Genomic DNA, 24,896 nt, shown 5'->3' on the forward strand with positions numbered 1-24,896 from the left:
AAGGTAAGAGCCATATATTGTCTGGAGCACAGCGGCTGTGTCTCAAAACCTCATGAGCTGACTAACGAGACAGAGGTTTTTTTTGTGAGTTTTTGAGACTCAGTCTTTGTGGGCGATGGACCAACATTGCAACAATGAACTGGCAAAAACCAGCTCGGCATAATGCGATTGTACCTCATAAAACCTTACGAAACGCTCAGAATTATGAATAGACTCCGTGCTGCTGTAATCTAGTGTGTGCAGCCTTGGAATCAGCTGCATAGTTCTCTACTGCACTCTGAGGAGCCTGGTGATGCAATGTCCACTGGAAGACACTCAGAATCTAGACTTTTACCATTTATACATTTTGCATTATATTTAATCAATACAATTAAGACAACATATCACAAGCAATATTATTAATTAAATAGGCTACAACTGTTTAGAATCCATGTATCAATTAGAAGAGCTATGTGTTAAACCATTCAGTTGGAATTAGAAGAACCACTAGCATTTTTCTGTATTGCATGAATAATTCTTAATTTGTATTGATTTAAATAGTTTTATGCAATATCTTTTTTTTTTTTTTTGAAACACACATACAGTATAGGCCTACTTGTAGCAATCAACTAACTAATCAGTAATAAACACATCCTGCCTTCACAATAATTGTTGGGAAACGGTGAAGCCTACTAATTTTCCAGGTCCCAGTGCATGCTGGGAAGCAAGAGCAAAAGCTGTGCCTATATAAGAAATGCTTGAATGCTTAAACAAGTTTTTAAAATATATAAACCAAGTCAGTGGTCTTCTAATTGAAAAATCACCACCAGGCTGATAGTGTATTCTGAGGCTCTGAGATGTACAGTTATTATAAGAGTGAGATTTAGGCTATTCAAAGTTGAGTTAGCGAATGAAGTATAGCTCAAAATGAAAGGTTAGCCTAGCTTTAAAGATTATTTATCATTATTCCACTACTATTAGTGGAAGTTAATAACGTTTATTAGGCCTATTATTAACTTTATATGTTTTGTTAGTGGTAAATGAGTCACTTCATCAACAAACTCCTAAGGAATTTGATTGGAGTAGTCTATATTAGAAATCTGGAAGTATGTAAATCGACGTTATTTTTAGCATGTCTGCATTTGGCCTTCTCGTGTGGACTGCCGCCCTTAGCTTTAAAACGGGAATGCTTCATTCATTAGTAATCGAGTGGCTATTTCAAGTTGAGTCCGCGATCGTGAAGGGCTTTGAATCGCGCGTGTTCTTAAAAATGAGCCCCCACACTCCCAGCCATCCAGCATTTTTCTCCGTCGTGCCTCCTTCATGCACACAGCAGCACATGGTTACAATCAAGCCCATAAATCAGGCGCCCCTGATCGAATAGTCCGAATTAAGCACACATGCACATCAGACTGGGACTGACTGCTGTTGCAGCAGAAGAAGCGAGAGAAACAGTCACACATCAGGGGGAGGGATGGAACCAAAAAGCCTCTATAGTGATCAATATCTGACTGTATTTTGTAAATCGCTGCAGTGCTTCACAGGTGTACACTCGAGTATTCTCATACGGATAGACTGAACTGGAGCCACATGTCACATGTGCTTCATAGGAAGAACCGGGGCATCATCTGCTGCAAGCTGCATCTTGAGGAGGATGCTGCGGCAAGTGATACACAGAGGGCTGAAATCTTCCTTCTACTGGCTGGGTTTGTTCGTGAGCAGGCATCCAGTGTTCTTCCTTACCGTCCCCGCAGTCCTGACCATCATTTTCGGATCCACGGTGCTGAGCCGGTTTAAGCCCGAAACGGACCTGGAGATCCTGGTCGCCCCGCAGCACAGCCTCGCGAAGATCGAGCGGAGTCTCGCCAACAGCCTCTTCCCCATCGACCAGTCCAAGCACAAGCTGTACTCGGACCTGCACACCCCCGGCAGATATGGCAGACTCATCCTGCTGGCCAAATCCGGGGGAAATATCCTGGAACTGGCCGAGCAGGTGCTCCAGGTGCACAAGAAGGTCCTGGATATGCGTGTCAATTATAAAGGCTTCAATTACACTTTCGCGCATCTCTGCGTCCTGAGCCACCGGGACAAGAGATGCCTCCTGGATGATATCATCACCATATTCGAAGACATTCGCTTAGCTGTTCTGTCTAACAGCACTTTTGCCAAGGTCCCCGTGAGCTATCCGAATACAACATTAAAGGTAAGAGACATACATTGTCTGGAGCACAGCGGCTGTGTTTCAAAACCTCGCGAGTCGACTAACGAGACAGCGTTTTTTCGAGGTTTTTGAGACGCAGCCTTTGTGTGCGATGGAGCGACATTGTAACAATGAAACGGCAAAAACCAGCTCGGCATAATGCGACTGTGCCTCATAAAACCTTACGAAACGCTCAGAATTATGAATAGACTCCGTGCTGCTGTAATCTAGTGTGTGCAGCCTCGGAATCAGCTGCATAGTTCTCTACTGCACTCTGAGGAGCCTGGTGATGCAATGTCCACTGGAAGACACTAAGAATCTAGACTTTTACCATTTTGCATTATATTTAATCAATACAATTAAGACAACATATCACAAGCAATATTATTAATTAAATAGGCTACAACTGTTTAGAATCCTTTAATTAGAATCAATTAGAAGAGCTATGTGTTAAACCATTCAAATGCAAACAGATCATTGAAAACATTGAGTTAATTGGAAACACATATACAGGTAGCAATCAACTAACTAATCAGTAATAAACATCCTGCCATCACAAGACAACAGGTTACTAAATATGACAATAAAGCAACAATAGCTGTTGGGAAATGGTGAAGCCATACAAATTAAATTTTCAGGCCCCAGTGCATGCTGGGAAGCAAGAGCAAAAGCTGTGCCTATATAAGAAATGCTTGAACATAAAACTGCTAAAACAACTTTTGAAAATATATAAACCAAAAAGTTTTAGTACAGTTTTCCTCATAATTTAAAATGATGGTCACCTAAATTTTTATCACAAAAAATATGAACATAATTCTGTTGAATATACCATTGTTTATATATGTTGCATTTCACAATCAATCTACAGTAGCACAGAATCATATATTGCAGTGTATTGTTACTCAGTAAATACGAAAATCAAGCAACAACAGTTGTTGGGAAACAGTGAAACCATGTTAATTTTTCAGGCCTCGGTGCATGCTGGAAAGACCATTGTTGGAATTGTTATTAAAAGGTGTGCTTATTTAGGAAATGTTTGTAAAGCTACTTAATACTTTGATTAATCAATAATCTAAGGTGTTTATTCTTGAAAATTCTTGAAATATTCTATCAGAATACATATTAGTTAATTTCCCACCAAACAGCATATATATCAGCATAAATGAACATAATTCTGTTAAATATAGTTTATACTCATAATCTACAGTAGCAAAAAATAATTTCCTGCAGCATATTGCACATTCAATTTCAAGTGTCCTGAACTGAGACGGAATATGCATCTAGTATGAGACCTGTAAGACACTGACACAGACTTTATGAAAATGCTGCAGCATTCACAACAGTAGAGCAAGCCATATATCTTATTGTTTTCCCTACGTCAGTAAGCCTACGTCAGTAGGAGTAGGAGCAGGATCTGTGTGAATGAGGCGCTTTCTGTGGCCTCTACAAGAGCTCATTCATATTGTGCCAGTTTTTTTCAGAACATCTGGAGGCTGTATTGCTGCATCCAAGGCTACATCGCTTTCTCCGCATAGGGTGATGCACTGTCCAAGTCATTACTGGATGCTGAAATATTGAGACTATTGAGAAAAAAAACAATAACACTCAATCTGCTCTGGATTTTATTAATTCAGCATTGTTTGGTGCAAAAATGTTGTTCAGATGTGGAGATTGTCTTATCACATTTATCCAGCTTCATGCTGTGGTTTGATATGAGCTTGTGTTTTCCTTTTGCCTGTTTTTCTTGCCTTACATTTAGCTAAAAGATACTAAGCACAGGTCGCCGTGATTTTGCCAAGTAAGACATGTTCCTGGATCAACATCTTTTGATGATCCTGGATCAAAATTAATTTCCAAAAATATAGAATTAACCTATTTCCTACCCCTAAACCTACACCTACACATAATGTATTTCTAAAATCAGTGGGAAATGATAGCTGATTAACAAGAGTGTAGAAGCACCTAACTCTGGTTTTAAGCCTAAAACAGATGTTTCCTGAAAAGTTTTATCTTTATTCTGATTGGTTGATTGTAATGTTGTTCCAGGATCAACAAGGATGTTGATCCAGGAACATGTTGTACTTGATGAAATCACGCTCACCGCACACAATGCTGCCTTGAGAAACTTTTTTTTATGGTTATGGAAGACCATTTTAATACATTGTTGTAATGTGTTAAATCCATTCAAATACCAGAACAAATCCACACCAACAAAGCTGCTAATTAACTGGTTTGCTGATTTTGCAAGTCACATGTGATTGTAGTATGGAATTAATTTGAAAATGCAGCAGTGACGTAGCAAGTCAGCCCTTGGCTCATTTGCAAATTCTTTTTAATGAGCACCAAACAAGAAGTGCAACAAAGAGGTTATCAGCAAAATGCCGTACTAAACGCATTGCTTTGCAAAGGCCATTTATATGTCATTATCAAGTAGCCTGATAAAAACATGATGTCTGTCAAGTAACAGTACTAATAATAGTCATAAATTGTCAAGGAAGTTACCTAATAAATAAACCAATGAATGTCACATGAAACACAACTTTGACACAATATCTTTTCACAACCGGGGTGTGTTTCCCAAAAGCAATTATGGTTGCAAGTTACGTCATTGGCAATAGTATTTAATGGAACTAATGACCATTGTTAGCGAATGCTAGTTTTGGGAAACACATCCCACCTCGGAACTAACATAAGCCTAAAATAACCAAGGCGCAACCAAACATCGAAATGTCAGTACTAATCTTCTTCATGCAAACAAACAATTGGCATGGCAAACAAATGATATATTCACATGACAAACATGAAAATGTAAAATGAATGCACTGCTCACTTGTTTTAGTTGAACTCTCTTCTTTTCAGCAAATTCAACCTTGTGACTGACCTCTTTCTTTCCTCTTTAAGGACCCACTTTTACGTTTGTGTTTTATTGTCCATCCTTAATCTTGACAAATATGGAGCCTTGCACATGGCATGCTGGAAATATTTATAATTGCAATGTTTTAATAATTAATTCTCTCATTTTAGTAAATCATGGCCATGTTGTTCTAATTCGTTCCCGCGTTTTAATTAAATCAAAACAAGCAAACAAATTAGTACAATTAATAAAATGTCCATGTAATAAAATGAGAAAATTAATTCTTAAAGAATCTTTTTCTATGCATGTCATTTCAACTTTAGTATTCCTCAGATGTTCCAAGCGTACCAATTATTTAACATATTTTTGGACTGCAGTTGATTTTCACTGATTGCAAAGTACACTTGTTAAATTGCATTCAAATTCAATTTCACTCATAGTAAGTAACTGGTTTGTTTTGCCTCTAGGATGGTCGAGTGTCCTTCATTGGCCATCAGCTGGGTGGCGTGGCCTTGCCTGCAAACAGCCGGGATCAACAGGTCAAGTTTGCTCGCGCCATCCAAATCACCTACTACCTCCGTAACCTTGGGCCAGTGGTGCAGGACATCATTTCTGAGAAGTGGGAGAGTGAATTCTGTAAGCTAGTGCACCAGCTGGCTACAGACAGCCAGGAACTACACATCCAGTCACTTACGTCCTTCAGCTTATGGCGGGACTTCCACAAGACAGGCGTGCTGGCCAAAAGCGAGGTACTGGTCAGCTTGGTGCTGGTGCTCCTGGCAGCCACCATCTCCAGCTCTATGCGGGACTGTTTGCGCGGGAAACCCTTCCTGGGCCTGTTGGGCGTCCTTACCATCTGCATCGCCAACGTGACGGCAGCTGGGATTTTTTTCATCTCTGATGGGAAATTTAACTCTACTCTGCTTGGGATCCCCTTTTTTGCCATGGGTAAGTGCAGCTTTGTTCACGGAGGCTTCGGTGATTGTATGTAGGATTATTACAATTGCTGTGTGACTCCTCAGGAGGGAGGGTGTAATTATTTTCCATGGGAGTCATCGGGGTCAATGCTTGTGCAACAGTGGGCTTCATCATGTAGGGAGAATCTGTGATATTATGAATAGAAATGAAAGATAATTAGAGACCAACATTTTTGTTGTGCAGTGAAAAATCTGTAAATGTTTGCCTAAAAATTCCAGAATTATGGTGAAGAATGTCAAGTTAAGATTAATATAAATTGATGTAGCTTTAAAATGATCTGTGGATCTGATTGATGGTATAGTTAATGTACCACTCATAATAAACCATTACATTTCTCAGTAAATTTTGACCTGTTTACAAAGAACCCAATAATTATGGGCGGCAGAACACACTGACCTAACGCAGTGGTTCTCTTCTGGTGGGTTGCAGGTCTGCTCTAATAGGGTCATCAACAGCAAGAAAACAAACAATTAAAAAAAGCTCAATGTAAATAATAGCCTAATATGTAACAGAATAAATAATCGAATCTTGACACATATCTACATATAGTTTGTTGTAGACATCACAGGGCATGCATCCAAACAAATTCTGGTGTTTTTTTCAATTCATGCCACTTGGTAAAACCTAGCCAAATCATGCAGGTGTCAGCAAGGACGGGTTAAATGTGCTCATTTGAGAAAACCATGAACAAAGCTATGCGAGGTAAAACCAGACTACAATAAATATCTTACTGTAAACATACTACACTAAAAGGATAAACATGGTTGGTGCCTGGCTATTATAATGTGTGTTTACAGTAAGTTGTGATATTCAGATTAACAGACACATGGCATTTGTAATAGTGCTTTTATACAGTAAACAGCTCAATAAACAAGTATTTAATTTTGCATAACTTGCATTTTAAACCCTGTATTGCACCTATATTTACCTATATTATAAATGGACAGATGTAGAGTAGTATAGATAAATGAATTTCAGTATTTGACTTTTGATGATATTTTGCTGTGTTGGACCCAGTTGATGACAATTGTCAGATTTGCTCTCCACCATAATAGAGCTTGACTGAAACTTAATTTAGAATTATTAATGTAGTAAATTCAAAAATGATATTAGATAGCAAACATGCCATTGCAGCAATATGCAATGTGAATGTTTTAGCCTGCATAATATTGATCCTTTTAATGATAATTAGCTCCTTTTCTTTCTATTGTTTGTGCATTTTGGGAGAATAAGGGAGAGTCATTAGTTTCTGACAGTGCTGTGTTCTTTCTGACATGTTATTTTTGTGGACCCCTGGGAACATAATCTAGCAAACTAAAACAAACTTAAAAACATAACAAACTCTGAGCTCAACGCATCTCGCAGGTGTTAAAAACACCCTTAGATTTTACACCTGTCTAGCTTGCATTAGATGCCTTTAGGTGACGACTGTCACAACTCTCAACTGAGTGGAACTAATTAGCTTTGGATTTAAAGCGTGTTGATGTGTTTGCTCCTGTAGAGGTAGAATCATGTTTTGCTCAAAACAAGGATATACAGGGTGCAAAAGCACAATTACAAACTGTGGAGAATAACGCTTACAGCATTCTTACTCTCAGTCAGTTGCTGCGATGGGTTTGGTTATTGTAGCAGCACAATATAATAATCAACCATCAGTTACATGCGGCTTCCCAATTTGAGAAGACAGCAACATTGTCAGTGAAAAGACTAACTGTACTGTAGGATTTTATGATCCTGAATATCCCTGTGGAGCTTGTGGATCAAAGGTAATAATGCTTGGTACTGTTCTGTATACTCACCTCTTAAGCTTCAGCCAGCCATTTACAACGTCCCTAATGATCTAGACCTCTCAGATGCTCAGTCTTATTGCAAGCCTAGCCCAGTGTGAAAGATTAATTGCTCCCTGACCACTGGATTTTGAACTCTTTGCACGGTACCGGAGGACCTGTGATTTACTGTGCTTTGCGTTTGAGCTTCACAGGAAGGACAATCTGGAGAAATAGATTTTGTCCCGCCAGCGAAGATGAATGTTGACACTCTACAGGGCACATCACAATGTGCTGCGGAGACCCCGGGGACACGGGGAGGCTCCGTCAAGTTGGCGAAGTGACACTGGATTCAAGTTTGTGGATGATTCTGAAAGGTCTTTTGATAGACTAGACACATTTGAAATTGGGGTTGTCCTATATTTAGTGCATATGTTTGGATTTTTTTGGTTTTTCTTTAGTCCTTTTTTAAACAGATGTGGTTGAGGTACATAATAAATCTTTGTCTTTAATGGGACACAAAGGGGTTGAAACTACTAAAGGGTATATTCATATTAGGGGAATTGTCCCTTTAAAAAGATTTGGCAGAAGATGGATGCTCTGCAGAAAACAATGTGTGATACTGTTTTCTGAGACAATGGATGGAGTGCGTGCTATACCTTTAATTTAAGTTTGGAGGTTATTTTTGTTCAGACGCATACAGCAATTGGCCTATTTATAGACTTGCTTCCTGACACATGTCTTAGTGGCGGAGCGGCAAATGCTTTGTTCTGCAAATGACAGGATAGAAAATCAATGTCAGACTACTCACTCTCCTCCTGATCTTAGTGCACATACAGTAAAGCTGTTTGCTGTTGTTAATTGAAGAATTAATTACATTAGAATTCATATATTCTTGAGAATTACAGAAATTATAAAGTTAATTCTCATAATGTGAAATTTATTCATTTATAATTGAAAGGGATGTGAATCCAAATTGAGATTACTTTCAATATTTAGTCAGCTGCTGTTGTTGTTTTTCATGCACCATAAAAGGATCATTTTTAAAGAATCTTCAAGCAGCTCTTAAAATACCAGAAAGGGCTTGTAGAATTAAATAAGAATAATTAAATCGGTTTTATATGGAAAAAAATCCACAAATTGTGCTCTGTGTCATGCAAGTAGTTTTAGTAGTTAAATTTACGGTCTCCTTCACCCTCTCCAAAAATAGTCGGAGTCTGCTCTGCTGAATATTCTGAAGCTGAACAGATGCGAGAAGTTCACATGCTGAGCGAGTCATGTTGACAGCAAAGAAATAAAAATTCATAAAAGAAAAAGAAATGTGAAGCCAGAAACAGAGCAGTGGCACAATGCCAAAAATGTTTCAAAGTACAGCCACACACACATATATATGTATATATATATATATATATATATATATATATATATATATATATATATATATATATATATATATATATATATATATATATATATATACATATATATGTGTGTGTGGCTGTACTTTGAAACATTTTCATATATATATTTGTTTGTTTTTCAGAAACATGGCCCAGGTCAGGATAAAGGCTGAATTTAGCACTTCTGAAAATGCTAATTTACGTCATTTAAAATTTAACTGGACAAAGACCTGTCTTTGCTGTAACTATATATTAGCTTAAATTGAATTTCGGAGCTTATCTACCAAATCTGGCGTGAAAATAGCTTTGATTTTGCAAAAGCTGTCAGAATCACAAAGAAAACATTGCTGCACCTTTATTTATTTTTCCTGCAATCATATAAGCACATTCAATTTGATGAAATTTGACTATGACTATTATGACAGAGAAATGATAAGCATAAGAACTTAGAAAATTATACGAGAAAAGAGATGAAAGATAAATAGATAACACTGACGAACACAAATAAAAGAACTTATCAAAGAGCAGATTAAGATAAAAAATAGGAGAAAGTATGTGAACTTTGACATTTGTGGATCTCAGAGAACAGTACAAAGTAAAGACAGAGGCAGTACATTACCCCTTTAAGTTAAAATATTGGTTTAGACATCCATATATGTATGTCGTGAGCCATAATGTAAGTGTGTGTATGTGTGTGTGTGTGTGTGTGTGTGTGTGCGGCGGCGTAGTCACTCCCCAGCACGTCAGTCCTATTGATCGAGCTCATTTAGGGCCACAGTCTGTGGAACAGCATGTGCCCTGGGATCTGGACCGTCTCCTTGCAATTCTCTACACACAAGCATGATTGTGCCTGGTCATGGCTAACACACATTCACTGTGCATGGGAAGTCCAATCCCGTCTTGATCACCATTCTAGAAACAAACATTGTTTCTAGAGCATTTACAGCAGACCTTTGCTGTCTCCAGCACGAAAATATAGATGATGGGGTGTTAGTAGATTGAAAACTGACCATGTTGAATGCCATTGATTTGCCTCTGTGCTAGAAGGCAAAAGCAAGTCCTGGGGAAGAGATTAGGGGTCTTACCAGTGAACTACTTATCACAAATGTCTTCAAGCATCACATATTACATGCCATTAAGCCTGTGGCTGGATAATTTGCCATTGTCAGGAGGAAGGATCAGAATGAGAAAGGTTTGTTGGACATCGCAAGCCAAGAGAAAAAAATGTATTTGCATAGCTTAGTCAGACATGATGTGCGACTACTGAATTGATGCATGAAATAGAAATGGAAACAGAGGTCCAGCTATTCTTCATCCTCCCTCCATTTGTCATTAATACTTCCAGTCCTTTTATCTTTCAGTTGTATGATTTATGTTTCACAGGGTTTTTTGTTTTTTTTCTTCTCTCTGATTGAAAATTATGCAAGATTGGAAATTATGGGAATGGGTTCTTTTTCGTTTAGTGGCTTGCTTCAAGTGGAATAATTGGTATTAAAAATACAAGAGTGTTTTGGATGGAAGCTGTTTCAACTTGACAATATTTTTACTGTCATCTTTATGCTTCTAGACCACTAAAAGAAAAAGTGCTGTTTTTAGTGTGGGAGTACAATTGTTAGGAGAAATAGATCTTCCGGTGAAGGCCTTGAACACACTGACACATGCTGACAGTGGAATGTTTTACAATGACATGAAATGCTGTCATAGATTGTAAGGTAGATTCTCCCATGAGTTTATGTGACTGAAGCCAAGGCGTATAGAAAGCGAGTGATGGAAAAGGGGGATCATAAGCTATTCAACCACTTCCTTGATTGCTGCTTTCTGTTTAAGGCTGATGTATTGTTTAAAACTGTACGAGCTGCTACTGTATGTTGTAGTTCATTGTCTTGTTGATATCAAAGTAGCCTCATTACTTTGTGCGAAACTGATAATGAACAATTAAATTGTGGGTTTGAGGTCAAGAAATTTTAATAGTTGAAATAGTGTGGCCCACGGCACAATAAATGCAGGGTGTTTTATTCAGCTCATTCTGTGTCTCAGCAGAAAAGTAGGCCATGAGAAAGATCTAAAAGTTTTAACTATTCATTTTAGATGGATATAAGGCTATCTTTTTTTTATCTTCTTTTATTGGACAGTCTTTTTCATATATGAATACTTTGTACTGTATTTTCACCTGGCTATTTTAAGATTGGTTCTTTATGTTTAGCATAAAAGATCTCTGGGCAGTTTCTTCTTTCTTATTTATATGTCTGATTTAATATTTGATGAAAAGAATACATATATTATGTATTCATATAATATAATATCATATTATATTTTGTAATAATATTTCACTATATTACTGCTTTGCTGTATTTTAATAAAATAAATGCTTGTTTTAAAAAACATTAAAACCCCCAAACTTTTGAATGGTAGTGTATTGTATTATGTTTCCATTGAAATGCCAATCTTGAAATTCCAAGAAAAAAAAAAAAAGGAAACTTGTTCATTCCCAAACACAGCTAAATGATAGTTCATAGAGTCAACAGCAGGATTGATGAGGTCCACTCCAATTAAATTATGTGCGTGTAACTCAAGCCCTCTGCTGATTTACATGCGGTGCATTTACACAAGCTTTTTCATTAGCAGTTGCAGATGCAGCAGATGTGTAGGGTGCCACAAGAAGCAGCAGCCTCAGAAGTGTCACACCATCCTCTCCATCTTCTGACTGCAATCATTTGACTGGCTCTGCAAAGTGCTCAGCTTTCTACTTAGACACCATTGAGTTGTGTTGAGTTTTTTTGCACGTCGCACACCTAATCCTTAGCAGCGGGATTAACGGTGAGCTGTGATGTGTGCCATGTTAAGATAAGGACATGTTCACTGTCAAAGGAGATGCCAATTTTGGGCATTTTTGTAATGCAGCGTTCTCAGCATATTTTATTTGTATTTTTGAATACTTTATACAGATAATGTCATCCAATAAAATGAAAGGCTCTCTTTTGCACTGCAAAAGCAAGATATATTTATTTGTGAAATAAATTTGTGCAAGATATGATATGAATGCATAAAAAGCCCATTAAAGTAATAATTGAGAAATAAATGTGCTCACCCCCTAAGGCCATCCAGATGAGTTTGTTTCTTTATCAGAACAGACTTGGAGAGATTTAGCATTATATTATATATATATAAATCAAGCCATTTTTTGCCACAAAGAATAACTATGATGACAGTACCATGTTGCATGTCCAAACAATGTGGTAATACTTGGAAATAAATATAAATAGCACAACTACAAGAATATCTCTTCAGAGGATATACAGGCTATTGTATCTTGTCAGTGCTGCACAGAAAGACTGACACGGTATAGAAGTTCATGTAATATTTTCTCCATCTTCTGTCACAAGTGGACATGCTTTATGAGAGGTGTACGAAGGGTCCATCCGTAGGGTGTTTTCCTGCCGGTGATGGATGTGTTTGCAGCTGCTCTGGTGCTGAAGTTTTAAAGCAGTAATTTTGTTTAATGACTCACTGCACTGCAGCGAGAGAGGTGATGCAGCTCTTTATATTGAAACCACGGCCTCAGAGTAGTTTTGCTCCAGCCGGGGCTGGCTGGAACTGTCCACGGGAGGCCTGTGACAAACTGCCCTCCTTAACTATGTGGAATGTTGTACCTGTCCACCAGCACCCAGAGACATGAGGTACAGCCCTTGATTTCCTATCGTACCCCTTGTGAGACTTGCAGGGTACACTGCAGTTCATTTCCCTAGGTGTTCTCACTAGCATTGGAGAAACACTCTGGGGGAGGGAATTCACTATGAATTAATTGTGCCCACAGTTTATTTGTGCACGCGGCTTGCATTGTTTCAGCACTCGATTCACTAAAGGAATTATGCATATCCTGTAACACACAAACACACCCACAAAAACACAGTTTGTGCAATGCAATTTCTTTTTTTGCAGGTCAGTGCTGAGTGTTGGATTGTGTAGGATGCTTTTACCACAATCCTGTTTACTACCCTGGAAACTGAATCTGCTATATGAAATATTTTAAGTCTGCTCGACTAGCATTGAAACACAACAATGTAAAAAATAAATAAATAAATAAATAAATTAAAAAATAATAATAATAGTTTAGTTTTTCTCTATTATGTAGCACTGAAATGTCAGATTCATTAGTGAATTAGTTTGTTCGGGCATTTCATGTAAATGAACATATTCACAAATGTACGTTTGAATCCCTATGTATGGCCTCACTGTTGTATGTTAATGATATATGATAATGTTGAAGTATGATAGTGAAATAAATATATGTCTTGAACAAAAATTGGTCACTCACTGCTCCACGTTCAGGGATATTAAGAGGCCAGTGTCAAGCTGGTCCAGTGAAATCATCCTTGACGTTATTAAAATGGCTTTATTTTAAAAAATCTGTCTTACTCTGTAATGTTTAAGCAGTATTCTCGTGCTAGTGCGGGGCTTTGTGCTTTCAGTTTTGAAAAACTCTATTTGCTGCTGCACTCTTTAACGTTTGGTGCCGCTGCGGCAAAACGTGTCAATCTTGTTTCAAGATGTCACTTTTCTACACACTCCTCTACTGGCCCTGATTTAATTTACAGCCTTGAATGAATGGAGCCTTTTTGACAGAGCTTTTCTGAAACAAAATCACTGCCATACAGTAGATGCTATTTTAGGAATAAGCTTTTGCGTACTGTCACAAGATGACAGAATTAAGATGGAACTGAATCGCTTTACAAAGGAGATGCAAATAAAAGAATACTATAATACTGGATATTAATAACTGAAAGCATTTATAATGGAGAAAATATAATAAAGAATATTTTTCTTATATTTTTTAAGGCACTAACCCAGTGATTCCCAGCTACCGCAGGGGGCACTTTAGCAAGTTTGAGGAGATTAAACCCATAAAACAGAAATTAGAAATTTCTAAGTAATTAAAAACTATTCATCATTTTCTTTGCAATTAACAGCTCAACACCTTTCCGACTATTTAAGGAAAAAAGATACAAGTCCTTATAATAATGTCCATTTGGATTATGTTAATTCTAAGTGATATGTAGCATAATAAGAAACTGTTTTTCTGATTTGGTGTAGATGAAGACAGCTTGAGCCTCCCTCATTGAGTTGTTGGGCAGCATAAGACAAAAAAGGCTTGATCTACAGTAGGCAGATATGCAATAGTTTAGTCATGTTTTGTCTCTTTGTCCTGTTTCATTAGAGACCTTTAGAACTGAGCACATTTTCTTTCTGGCCTTGACCAGCAGCCTGATGGCACTCCATTTATGTAGTGGTGATTCATTCTTGGCCCACACTGAAGAAATCGCTATGTCATTCTGAATAAGAGTGTGGTAATACATTTAGAAGTACCATTCCTTTACCTCTCATTTGTCTTACATAGGAAAATCCCTTTTGCATCATGTTTAAAGGAATGCTCCACTTTTTTTTTCAAATACATTCAGCCGATCTCCGGGTCTGGTGGTAGCACTTTTAGCTTAGCTTAGCATAGATCATTGAATCTGATTAGACCGTTAGCATCTCGCTCAAAAATGACCAGAGTTTCTATATTTTTCCTATTTAAAACTTGACTCTTCTGGGTACTCTCATTCCGGTGTAGGAATTTTGCTGCTGTACCATGTGTGCTATTTTCAGGCGCTTCATAATATCATTGTGCCTGCTGCATCCATTGTACGACAACAAACTCCTTGATTATTACACCGGAATGAGACTATAGTTCCTAGCCATATCGACCTAGAAAATAACAACTTTTCATTTTCCGTCAGTCTTAGTACACAATGTAACTACAGAAGCTTTACACCGTGTATTAAGCAGATTCAAGGATCTGTGCTAAACTAAGATTTAAGTGCTACCACCAGTCCGAGAGATTGGCTGAATAGATTCGAAAACAGTAAAAATCGACTGTTTAACTCTAGGGGCATTGGAAAATGAGCCTATTTTCAAAAATAGTACAGTGTTCCTTTAAGTTGTATGTTAGCATATGGAAAGTGATAAAGTCTAACACCAGAAAGGTGAATTGTTAAGGCCTAAATTATCTATGTGTTTTTGTTGTTCAAATATTTATATTTTGAATGTTTAAATCAATAAAATTATTTTGAGAAAATAAGTCATTATTTCGAGAAACTTTTTCAAAAGAATAACTTATTTTCTCGAAATAATGAGAAACTTTCTCTAAATATTGAAACATTTTCTCTAAATAATGACTTATTTTCTCTAAATAATGACTTAGTTGCTCGTAATAATGAGTTACTTTCTCGAAATAATGAAAAAAATCTAGTGTATAATGCTATAATCTGTCATTAAATAATGATTTCAGATCAATTTTCTGCATGTAGTCTTTTGTTAATTTGTAGCACTTACCAACATGTTACTGTGCCAGCATGATAGTTCATGGCTTCAGATATAGAGGAACATATTCCAACAAAAATCACACGCAGTTTATGAAGGTACATATCTATGCTTCAATGTGAAAAAAAAATGCTTAATGAGTACAGTGACAAATTCAGGATACAATATTATTGATCATGCATACGGGTAAGCATAAGAGTCCAGAATTTAAGAGAATTTTACAGAAGTTAAGCATTTTCCGATAGAAAACTGTTATAGAAAATAAGCGTTGCTGTCTTGTGTTGCATTTATCTTTTGGATCCACCTGAATGCCTGTATATACAGAATGCTTGTTCATTAATTTCTGTACTGATTTGGTTAAATCTCTCTTTGTACTTCAAGACAACGTTAACCATTTTTCACGTTAAGAGCTTGTCCTACAAGAAGTGGGACGCTGTAGACCAAGAGGATGATGTGGTAATGAACAAAGTTGTTTTGTGATTTTGAAATGAGATGGCTTACCTATGAACATTCTATGCATGCGATGAACGAAAGGGACAGCTTATAAAACGAATAAATCATCGAAATAAACATCTATAAATTAAGTTTATATGTGTAATGGCTTTCATTTCTTCTTAAAATGTCTGGATTCCTTAACTGAAATATTAGTCTGGATGGAATGTTTGAAGCCACAACTATCTGGCAGAGCAACAGTGTTACAAATGAACAAAAGACTACATGCAGATCATTTATCTGAAATCACTATTTAATGACAGATTATAGCTTTATACACTCTTGTGTTGCGCATGAGTTTTTTTTTTTCTTCTGTGGATTAAGTCATTATTTAGAGAAAGTTTTTTATTATTACAAAAAAGTTTCTCATTATTACAAAAAAGTTTCTCATTATTAGGAAAAACGAAGTCATTATTATGAAAAACGAAGTCATTATTAAGATAATTTTTTTCTTTATTAGGAGAAAGTTTCTCATTATTATGAGAAACTAAGTCATTATTATGGGAAACCTAATCATTATTATGAGAAACTAAGTCATTATTACAAGAAAGTTTCACAATATAACAAGATATTAAGTCATAATTATGAGAAAGTTTCTCATTATTGTGACTTACAGAATCATATTTTTCTCAACTGTGGCGGAACTCACTTAATGAATCTAATTAATCTTCTTAATTGGAGAATGCAAAAGAATCGCTCAAGCAGTAATAGTGTTGTTCATGAGATGGCAGGGTCAACAAATTAAATCCTTATACAATGATTTTGTTGATATACTGTATATAATGTGGCAAGTGGTGACCCATGCTCACGTTCAGATGTCTTTAATTCTACCAATCTTTGTGTTCAGTAGTTTAGGTTTTAATTACCATTTAGCAGCTGCTTTTATTCAGAGCATCTTCCTATAATTGCATGGACAGCCCTTTTGGAGCAACCTGAGTGTCTTAAGTGTGCTTGATGATGAAAGAAAGATTGTGATGCCCCTTCTATGAGTGTATGTAATTGAACATGTAGTCTTTGCGTTAGCTAACTGAATCTTTGGCCACCGGGTGACCGTTAGCCCACCATGTGCCCTCCTCATCTTGCAGATTGATTCACACAAGCTAATGGACTTATTCCTCTTAATAAAGCTAAAAGCAGGGAAAGCCAGTCCATCTGACTCATTACATTGGTGTAATTCTTTATGGTTAATTTGTTTTTTCTCTGTGTCTGTCAGGTCAATGAAAATTTATGATTTTGTAGAAAGAGGTAAGAGAGTAGTTTTTGTGACATATTCTTTACAGCGACAGAGTGTGTAGAGATGAGCCGTGATGTCCTTGATGCTGAGTGAAATATTTAGTGGATGGATGAAAGTCAAATGTATTAAAATGTTCAAAAGCGACAGTGTGCACACACTAGATCACATAGGTGGATTTTAGAAGAGTAATTTAATTACTGCTCATCTTACAGCTATCATGAAAGGCTTATTATTCCATAACTCATGTTTAGTGGTTTACCATTATGACCGATGACCATGCCAATGTCTAGCCAATGACTGAAAAAATGCTGATGCACAGTGGGGTCCAAAAGTCTACGGGCATCAGGAATACTAATATAAAATATAAGTTGTATGCTTCTGAAAACTGAATTTTTTTAAATAATGAATAAAAAAGAAAAATAACTTAAAATGAATAATTGACTTTGAGGATTAAGTCAATTGTGGTAACATTTTAGTCAATTATTTTTAGGCTGATGATTTCATGAATGCATGAAGTGATATAATTATAATCGTTTTTATTAAATAGGAAAATAAAATAGTTTCATTTTCACTAATAGTATTAGATTTTTGACCTCTACTGTATAAATTAAGCATGGCAAAGTATTCATGTAATTACTGAAAATAAATAAAAATAAATACAATTACTGAAAAAACTCTAATTTAACACATTTTTTGTTTATTTGATTTATTTATATAGATTAAATTTGAAAATCAATCTTGATTGAGGGCTGTGGGATGAAAGTAAAATTGTACATATAAGGACAAGTGTTTTGGAATATATGTCTAATAAATTTAATTAAAATGCTTAAAATTCACAGCAAAAATTGAAAAAGTATATTGCCTACTGAAATTTGGCTGTTGTTGGATTTTGGAACTGACACATCTATCACTATAATCAGCCAAGTGGACAACAGTTTTCACCTAATGCCGATAATTTGAAAATGGGCAATTACCATGGCTGATACTGTACAGTATATCGGACTTACACTACTCATGTTTGATGTTTTTGTCGATGAAATTAATCCTGACATTGCACATGCTGTGTAATCAAGTTTCTCTGTGAATTTTCGGTGCATCAAACTCTAAATTGCTTCTCTTTTTTTTTTTTTTCAGGCCATGGAACAAAAGGTGTGTTTGAGCTTCTGGCAGGCTGGAGAAGAACCAGAGAGAGTTTACCCTTCAAGGAGAGAGTGGCGGATGCATTCGCCGACGTGATGGTGTGCTACACCATGACTAGCTCGCTCTATATTATCACCTTCGGCATGGGTGCCAGCCCTTTCACCAACATCGAATCCGTGAAGGTTTTCTGCCAGAGCATGTGTGTAGCAATCTTGGTGAACTACTTCTACGTATTCTCATTCTACGGCTCCTGCCTGGTGTTTGCCGGGCAGCTGGAGCAAAACCGCTATCACAGTGTCTTCTGCTGCAAGATCCCCTCGGTGGAGTATCTGGACCGCCAGCCCACTTGGTTCAAGACCATGATGAGTGACGGCCACGATTTGTCAACGCACCACGACAGCGTACCGTACCAGAACCACTTCATTCAGCACTTCCTAAGGGAGCATTACACAGAATGGATTACCAACACCTACGTCAAGCCATTTGTGGTTATCCTCTACCTGATTTATGCCTCCTTTTCTTTCATGGGATGTTTACAAATCAGCGACGGCTCTAACATAATTAATCTGCTAGCTAGTAATTCGCCCAGTGTGTCATTCGCCCTGACCCAACAGAAATACTTTAGCAACTACAGTCCAGTGATCGGGTTTTACATCTACGAACCTATTGAGTATTGGAACGCCACGGTACAGGAGCACCTCAAGACACTGGGCCAGGGCTTTAATAAGATTTCATGGATCGATAATTACTTTCACTATCTGAGGGTCGTGAATGTCAGTGCGTCAACCAAAAGTGATTTCATCAACATCCTCAAGACTTCTTTTCTGAGGAGCCCAGAATATCAACACTTTGTGGACGACATAATTTTCTCCAAAAACGGAGACGAGTACGACATCATTGCGTCCAAGATGTACTTGGTGGCCAGAACGACCGAGAAGACCAGGGAGGAGGTCGTGGAGCTGCTGGAGAGACTTCGACCTCTCTCGCTCATAAACAGCATCAAGTTCATCGTTTTCAATCCGACGTTCGTGTTCATGGACCGCTACAGTTCCTCCATCATCTCCCCCATCCTAACGTCGGGTTTCAGCGTGCTCACTATTCTCATCCTCACCTTCTTCCTGGTCATTAACCCACTGGGGAACTTCTGGTTGATTTTGACTGTCACCTCCGTGGAACTGGGTGTCTTGGGTCTCATGACACTCTGGAATGTTGACATGGACAGCATCTCAATCCTGTGCCTTATTTATACTCTCAACTTTGCCATGGATCACTGTGCCCCCCACCTCTACACGTTCGTACTGGCCACTGAGCATACGCGGACTCAGTGCATCAAGATCTCTTTAGAGGAGCATGGGGCCGCCATTTTGCAGAACACCTCGTGTTTTGTAATTGGGATAATGCCTCTTCTCTTTGTGCCTTCTAACCTGACCTACACACTGTTCAAGTGCTCCCTTCTCACAGCAGGCTGCACAGTGCTGCACTGTTTCGTCATCCTACCGGTGTTTTTGACATTCTTTCCACCCTCTAAGAAGCGGCACAAGAAAAAGAAACGCGCCAAACGGAAAGAGCGGGAAAGAGAGAGGGAGCGGGAGAGGGAGAGAGAGGAAATCGAGTGCATCGAAGTCAGGGAAAACCCAGACCACGTGACCAATGTTTGATTGAAAGATGTGTATGAACGTAAGTGGTAAGAAATCAGCTCCCGTACACCAGGGGGCGACATCAGGCAGCACTTCACAGATCCAGAGGTGGCCAAGTATGGCACTCTCGCCCCTGGGGTGACCCTTGCGACCCCAGCAATCAACAACAGTGCTGTCCAGAGTTAAAAACCCCTTCTCACTCATTTCTTGTGTACCCTTTGTCTAGAACAGTGTATAACATCTGCAGCTGCTAGCCTATGTTAGCCGTTAATGAAAGGTTTGCGAAGGAAGGTTGTCTGTATACATGAACTAATACAAAAGACCTAAATAGAAGGCCTCCAAAAATGTTATGAGCATGAATCTAAGCAGATGGATTCCTGCTTATTTTCGATCTCTAGTGGTATCCCCAAGGGTATTCATATATGTTTTGTAAGAGCAGATATCACAACAAGTCCATTTGCTCTTTTCTAGCACCTACACAATTCTGTTTGATCACTCTGTGTTTTTCGAAATGTTATGCACCTCACGTTCCTCCAGCCTTGTGCTTACATAATTAATCAAGACCAACTCTGTTTAAAAATAACTATGTGAAAAATAGTAGCGAAAGGAAGTAGCAGTTTTCAGCGTCCATCAAATTATGCAGCACTCTCCTACAAATAACCCTTGGCATGCATTTATCACAAATGTCCTGTAGCAAATCTAATAGTGTGTTTGCAGTTTCTCTGGTAGCAGTTATTTAGACATATTCACTGAGACTCCCCCAGAGAGGTCCCACCTTATACCTGGAAAATATCCTCCAAGCAAAGCATTAATGGTCAGTAGAATGAAACATTAAGAATTGTAAAAGGGGGTTTTCTCCTTTAAATGTTCAGTGAAAGTAGATTTGTCAAATCTGACATTTTGCTGATATTCAGACTGTAATTTGTCTTACTCTTCCGGGTAAATAAACAGTCTCTGAAGGTGCATTGTGTGGAGACCACCGACATGAATCACTAAAATGTTTTGCATATAATATTAAACTGCATATGCCATTTAAAAAAGGTTTTCCAATACACCCAAGTGGCACATTCATGAGAAAAGAGACTTGTAGCATGTCTTAAAGTTGCATTGATATGATCTGTTTGTTTACTTGCTTGTGTGTTTGTTTGTTACAAAACCACAAATCTGGTCATGCACCTGTTCGTGTAGTTAAACTGAGCAATGACAAAGATGGGAAAGGTTTCCTTTCTGTTGTTTTGTTATTTTGCACATTAGGCAGATTCACTGATGGCTGTCGTCTAAAAATATACAGTATGTGTCAAATCACAAGAGTAGATATTGTTTTTGAGTGTAGCATGTGTTTTGTCTGTATTTGTGTGTTTTTGCGGAGATGAGCAGTGCAGATGGTATACACTGTGCTCATGTTGAAGACATATCTTGCACAAATCAATATATCACGGTACATTCTGGTGGAAATGAGTATGTCTGTTATGTTAGAAGTGTCGGTTCTCTTGTGCACAGGAATATTTGGCATTGCACCAGGTGATGTTGTGCATTAGCAAAGTAGTCGATCCAGACAGTTTTGATCTGTGAGTTATTTTATGTATCACAAATACATATAGCACCAGTCGGACCTGTTGGTAGCTCTAAAGATGCAACACAAAAGATAATATGGAAAATGTAAAAAAAGGATACTTTGCCCAAAAATAGTTTACTCACTCTCATGTCATTCCAACCATATGACTTTCTATTTTCTGCAGAATACATGTTTCCAAGATGTTTTTGTCAATACAATGAGGTCCAAAATGGAACAAAATGAGGTTGAGTAAATATTGACAGAATTTACAGAATAATTGTTGGGTGAACTGCCCTTTTAATGTGAAATTTCTGGAATGAACTGTGTAGATGGAGGCAAAAATCAGCAGCTCTTTGCTTTTTGCCAGTCTTATTCTCCCCACGCCTGCATCCCGGAAGCATTTTGGCTAATGTTCTAATAGTCACAAATTAAAAATATTTAGTATAAATATTTCATCAAACTATGATTGTCCTAATCAATAGTGTATAGGTGTAATCAAAGTAATTATATCCTTATCTCATGCAGCAACAAACTGTTCTCATGCTTGCCATGTTTCCATTGGTTCAGTTGTAGATTCGAATGGATTCTAAGTCAGTCGTTGTAATGTATGCCTCAAAATAGACTGCCTACCAAAAAAAGTAGAATTTGAACCCAAAAATGTTTTTTAGAAATACGGCTAGCTTTTGTCCTGCTGTGTATACTGTACACATTTCATGATCATTGGACTGTTCGAAACGCATGTGGTAGCCAGAGCCTTACTGATCCAGTCAAACAGCTGGGTTCATTGAGAGTCATTCCAAAGGCAGATGGCCTCTCACTGGGGAAGATTTCGTTGACTAGAGTTTACTTGAGAGGTTGAGATACATAGACCAAATGTTTGCTACAAAAAAGTCCATTAGAAACAATAAAATGCTTCATGTACAGTAATAGTCTTAATTTTTCATTGACTGTTTAAATGTGACAAGAGTTAGGCACATCAAGGCCACCGTGTTTAGATGCTACATTCCAAACCCAGTAGATTTCATAAATATTAGTCAATCAATCTTTTATGTACTTTGTCTAATATCAGTGGCATCCCCATATTTTGTAAGAGCTTAATAATTTGTGTTGGAAGAGGGCATGGAAATTAAATCTAAGAAGACAAGAGATGCATAATGAAAATGATAAAAAAAAAACATATACTTCCCCAAATAACTGTGTATGCATGTATTGTATGTATGCATGTATTTGGTTAGTGTGTGTATTTTTCCCCTGACTTTTGAGAGCTGTAGATGCTGGAGTGGACACTTTGTTTTAATGCATACTTGATACCATCTTCAGAAATTTGCGTTTTAATTTTTTTTCTGGTGTGCTTTAGGCCAGTATGAAAAATTATGAATTGTAAAATAAATGTACAGTATAGAATTTTCTAATTTTTTTAAAGAAATGAGAGGTGGGAATTTTTTTTAAGATGAAGGTCATCATGTTATTATAAAAAGCAATAAAGAACAAAAAAAGGAATAAAATAAATTCTAAACTCATTAAGCCAGGAATAACGTATGAAATGTTACTTACATCCTCACAGGTCAGTTCTTGCCACGCTACACAGTTTGATCTTTTGTTGTTACTCAAACTAGTAGTTTACATGAAGAACCACAATGTAATTTTGCAGGACATGACATCTCTCCCAGCAAAATCCATTTCTTTATACATTAGGTGGAAAACACTGAATCTTAATTAGAAATCTTAATTATAATGCAATGTGTAGACATAGGTATAGAGAGTTTGTAAAAGAATTACTAAATATATTGCTAGAGCTATTAAAAATGCCAAATAACTATGTTGACAATTCAGGACAATTAATTACGTTCTAATTAAATAACCCAGCTGAGTTGGTGACTGCTGGTCATATCAAATTAAGGCTGTATAAATGAAAATCTGCATATTGTTCCTTTTGTTGTGATGCATGTTCTTGGATCAGACCATAAATCACTTAGTCGACATTTTTATTATCTGCTTTATTTAACTTCAAAGTGGCCCACAAATCAAAGTCAACACAAAGTCACCACCGTTTTCAGTGAAACTACAGACTTCAGGCTCGCAGCAATGTATTCTGAGGGCCATAAATCAAATATGCACTTTTGGGCTCAAATCATTTTGACAACAAGCATGCCATATTAGATTTCATGAGCTAAGACTGTGAATCATTGCTAAAAAGAATTAGTCATTTTCATTACAGGGGACTCATCTTGCTATACCCCATTTTTTGCAAATGCAATGTCAGAGGTCAATCAAGAAACAGATACTTTTACCGTTTTACTGCTCTGTGAAGGAGGAATATAACTTGCTCAACAATAATATTTCTAATATTTAAAAGCTCATTAAAAATCAGATCAACTTCTAATTATATAAAAAAATAAACATTTGAACAGATTTAATTGAATATCCTTCATATTCCTAAACACCATTTATTACACGAGCAGTGAATACTGTATATCACTGTTATTTTGTTTTTAAAGGTTGTCCTAATTAGTCAATGTTTTGTCATGGGATTTGCTGTTTAGAATGCAAATAACAGTGTTTCTGTTGTGTATAATTTCAACTGTATTTTACATTGCCAAGGACAAAAACACCTTTTTAATACAGAAAAACATACAATATTGTGCATTCAAGGTGATGATAAAACGGATATCAATCAGCTTTATAGCAGACACCAATGTGTACTATTTTACATGATCAGGTCATTAATACAACAGAGCAATAATAAGACAAAAAGCGCATACCTGCATGTTGTTGTTTCCCCTCTGGTGCAAGGATTTTTCAGACTCTGTCAGGGTCCAAAATTAACACTTTTATAATTAAATTCGGTGCAATTCTGTAAGGTGATCTTGAGCTTGGCAAGGGCACTAACTATATCAGTATTCTTTCCCCCCTCTTTAACAGAAAATGCAACTAATCTGGCTTTGATGGCTTAATAAATCAGTTCAATACTTCAACAAAGTACACATATTTCTCCTATCTGTATTTCTACTAATTATTGCCATTTTTTTTACTGAAAAAAACAAATCGTCTAAAATCATAAAGCTATAAATATAAATCTTAGACAGTTTTGTGATGTAGAATGGTTTAAACAAGCTCTTCACTCTTGAGAACTTTGATTTAGGTGAGGCTACTTAATTTGTGACCTCAGTTCACACAATGAGCCCAAAACATTCATGTCTTGTGTTGCATAAGCCAACAATGAGAAGATAAAGGCAGCTTCTGTAAAAATTTCTCTAGCGAGCTAAAAGTTGTTCAACACTGTATGAAGTCTACTGTGTTG

At 37.1% G+C, this 24,896-nt stretch overlaps 1 protein-coding gene across 1 annotated transcript; it reads left to right on the forward strand.

Annotated features, from left to right (window-relative positions):
- The first annotated feature begins 1,566 nt into the window (after window positions 1-1,566).
- On the forward strand, window positions 1,567-24,619 carry LOC132106608 (patched domain-containing protein 1). Its single transcript, XM_059512441.1, has 3 exons — window positions 1,567-2,182; window positions 5,501-5,981; window positions 18,398-24,619. The coding sequence occupies exons 1-3, from the start codon at window positions 1,577-1,579 to the stop codon at window positions 20,059-20,061; spliced, it is 2,751 nt and encodes a 916-aa protein (XP_059368424.1). The 5' UTR covers window positions 1,567-1,576; the 3' UTR covers window positions 20,062-24,619.
- Window positions 24,620-24,896: the final 277 nt, after the last annotated feature.

This window comes from Carassius carassius, chromosome 27 (assembly GCF_963082965.1).
Source record: "Carassius carassius chromosome 27, fCarCar2.1, whole genome shotgun sequence".
Classification (NCBI taxonomy): Eukaryota; Metazoa; Chordata; class Actinopteri; order Cypriniformes; family Cyprinidae; genus Carassius; species Carassius carassius.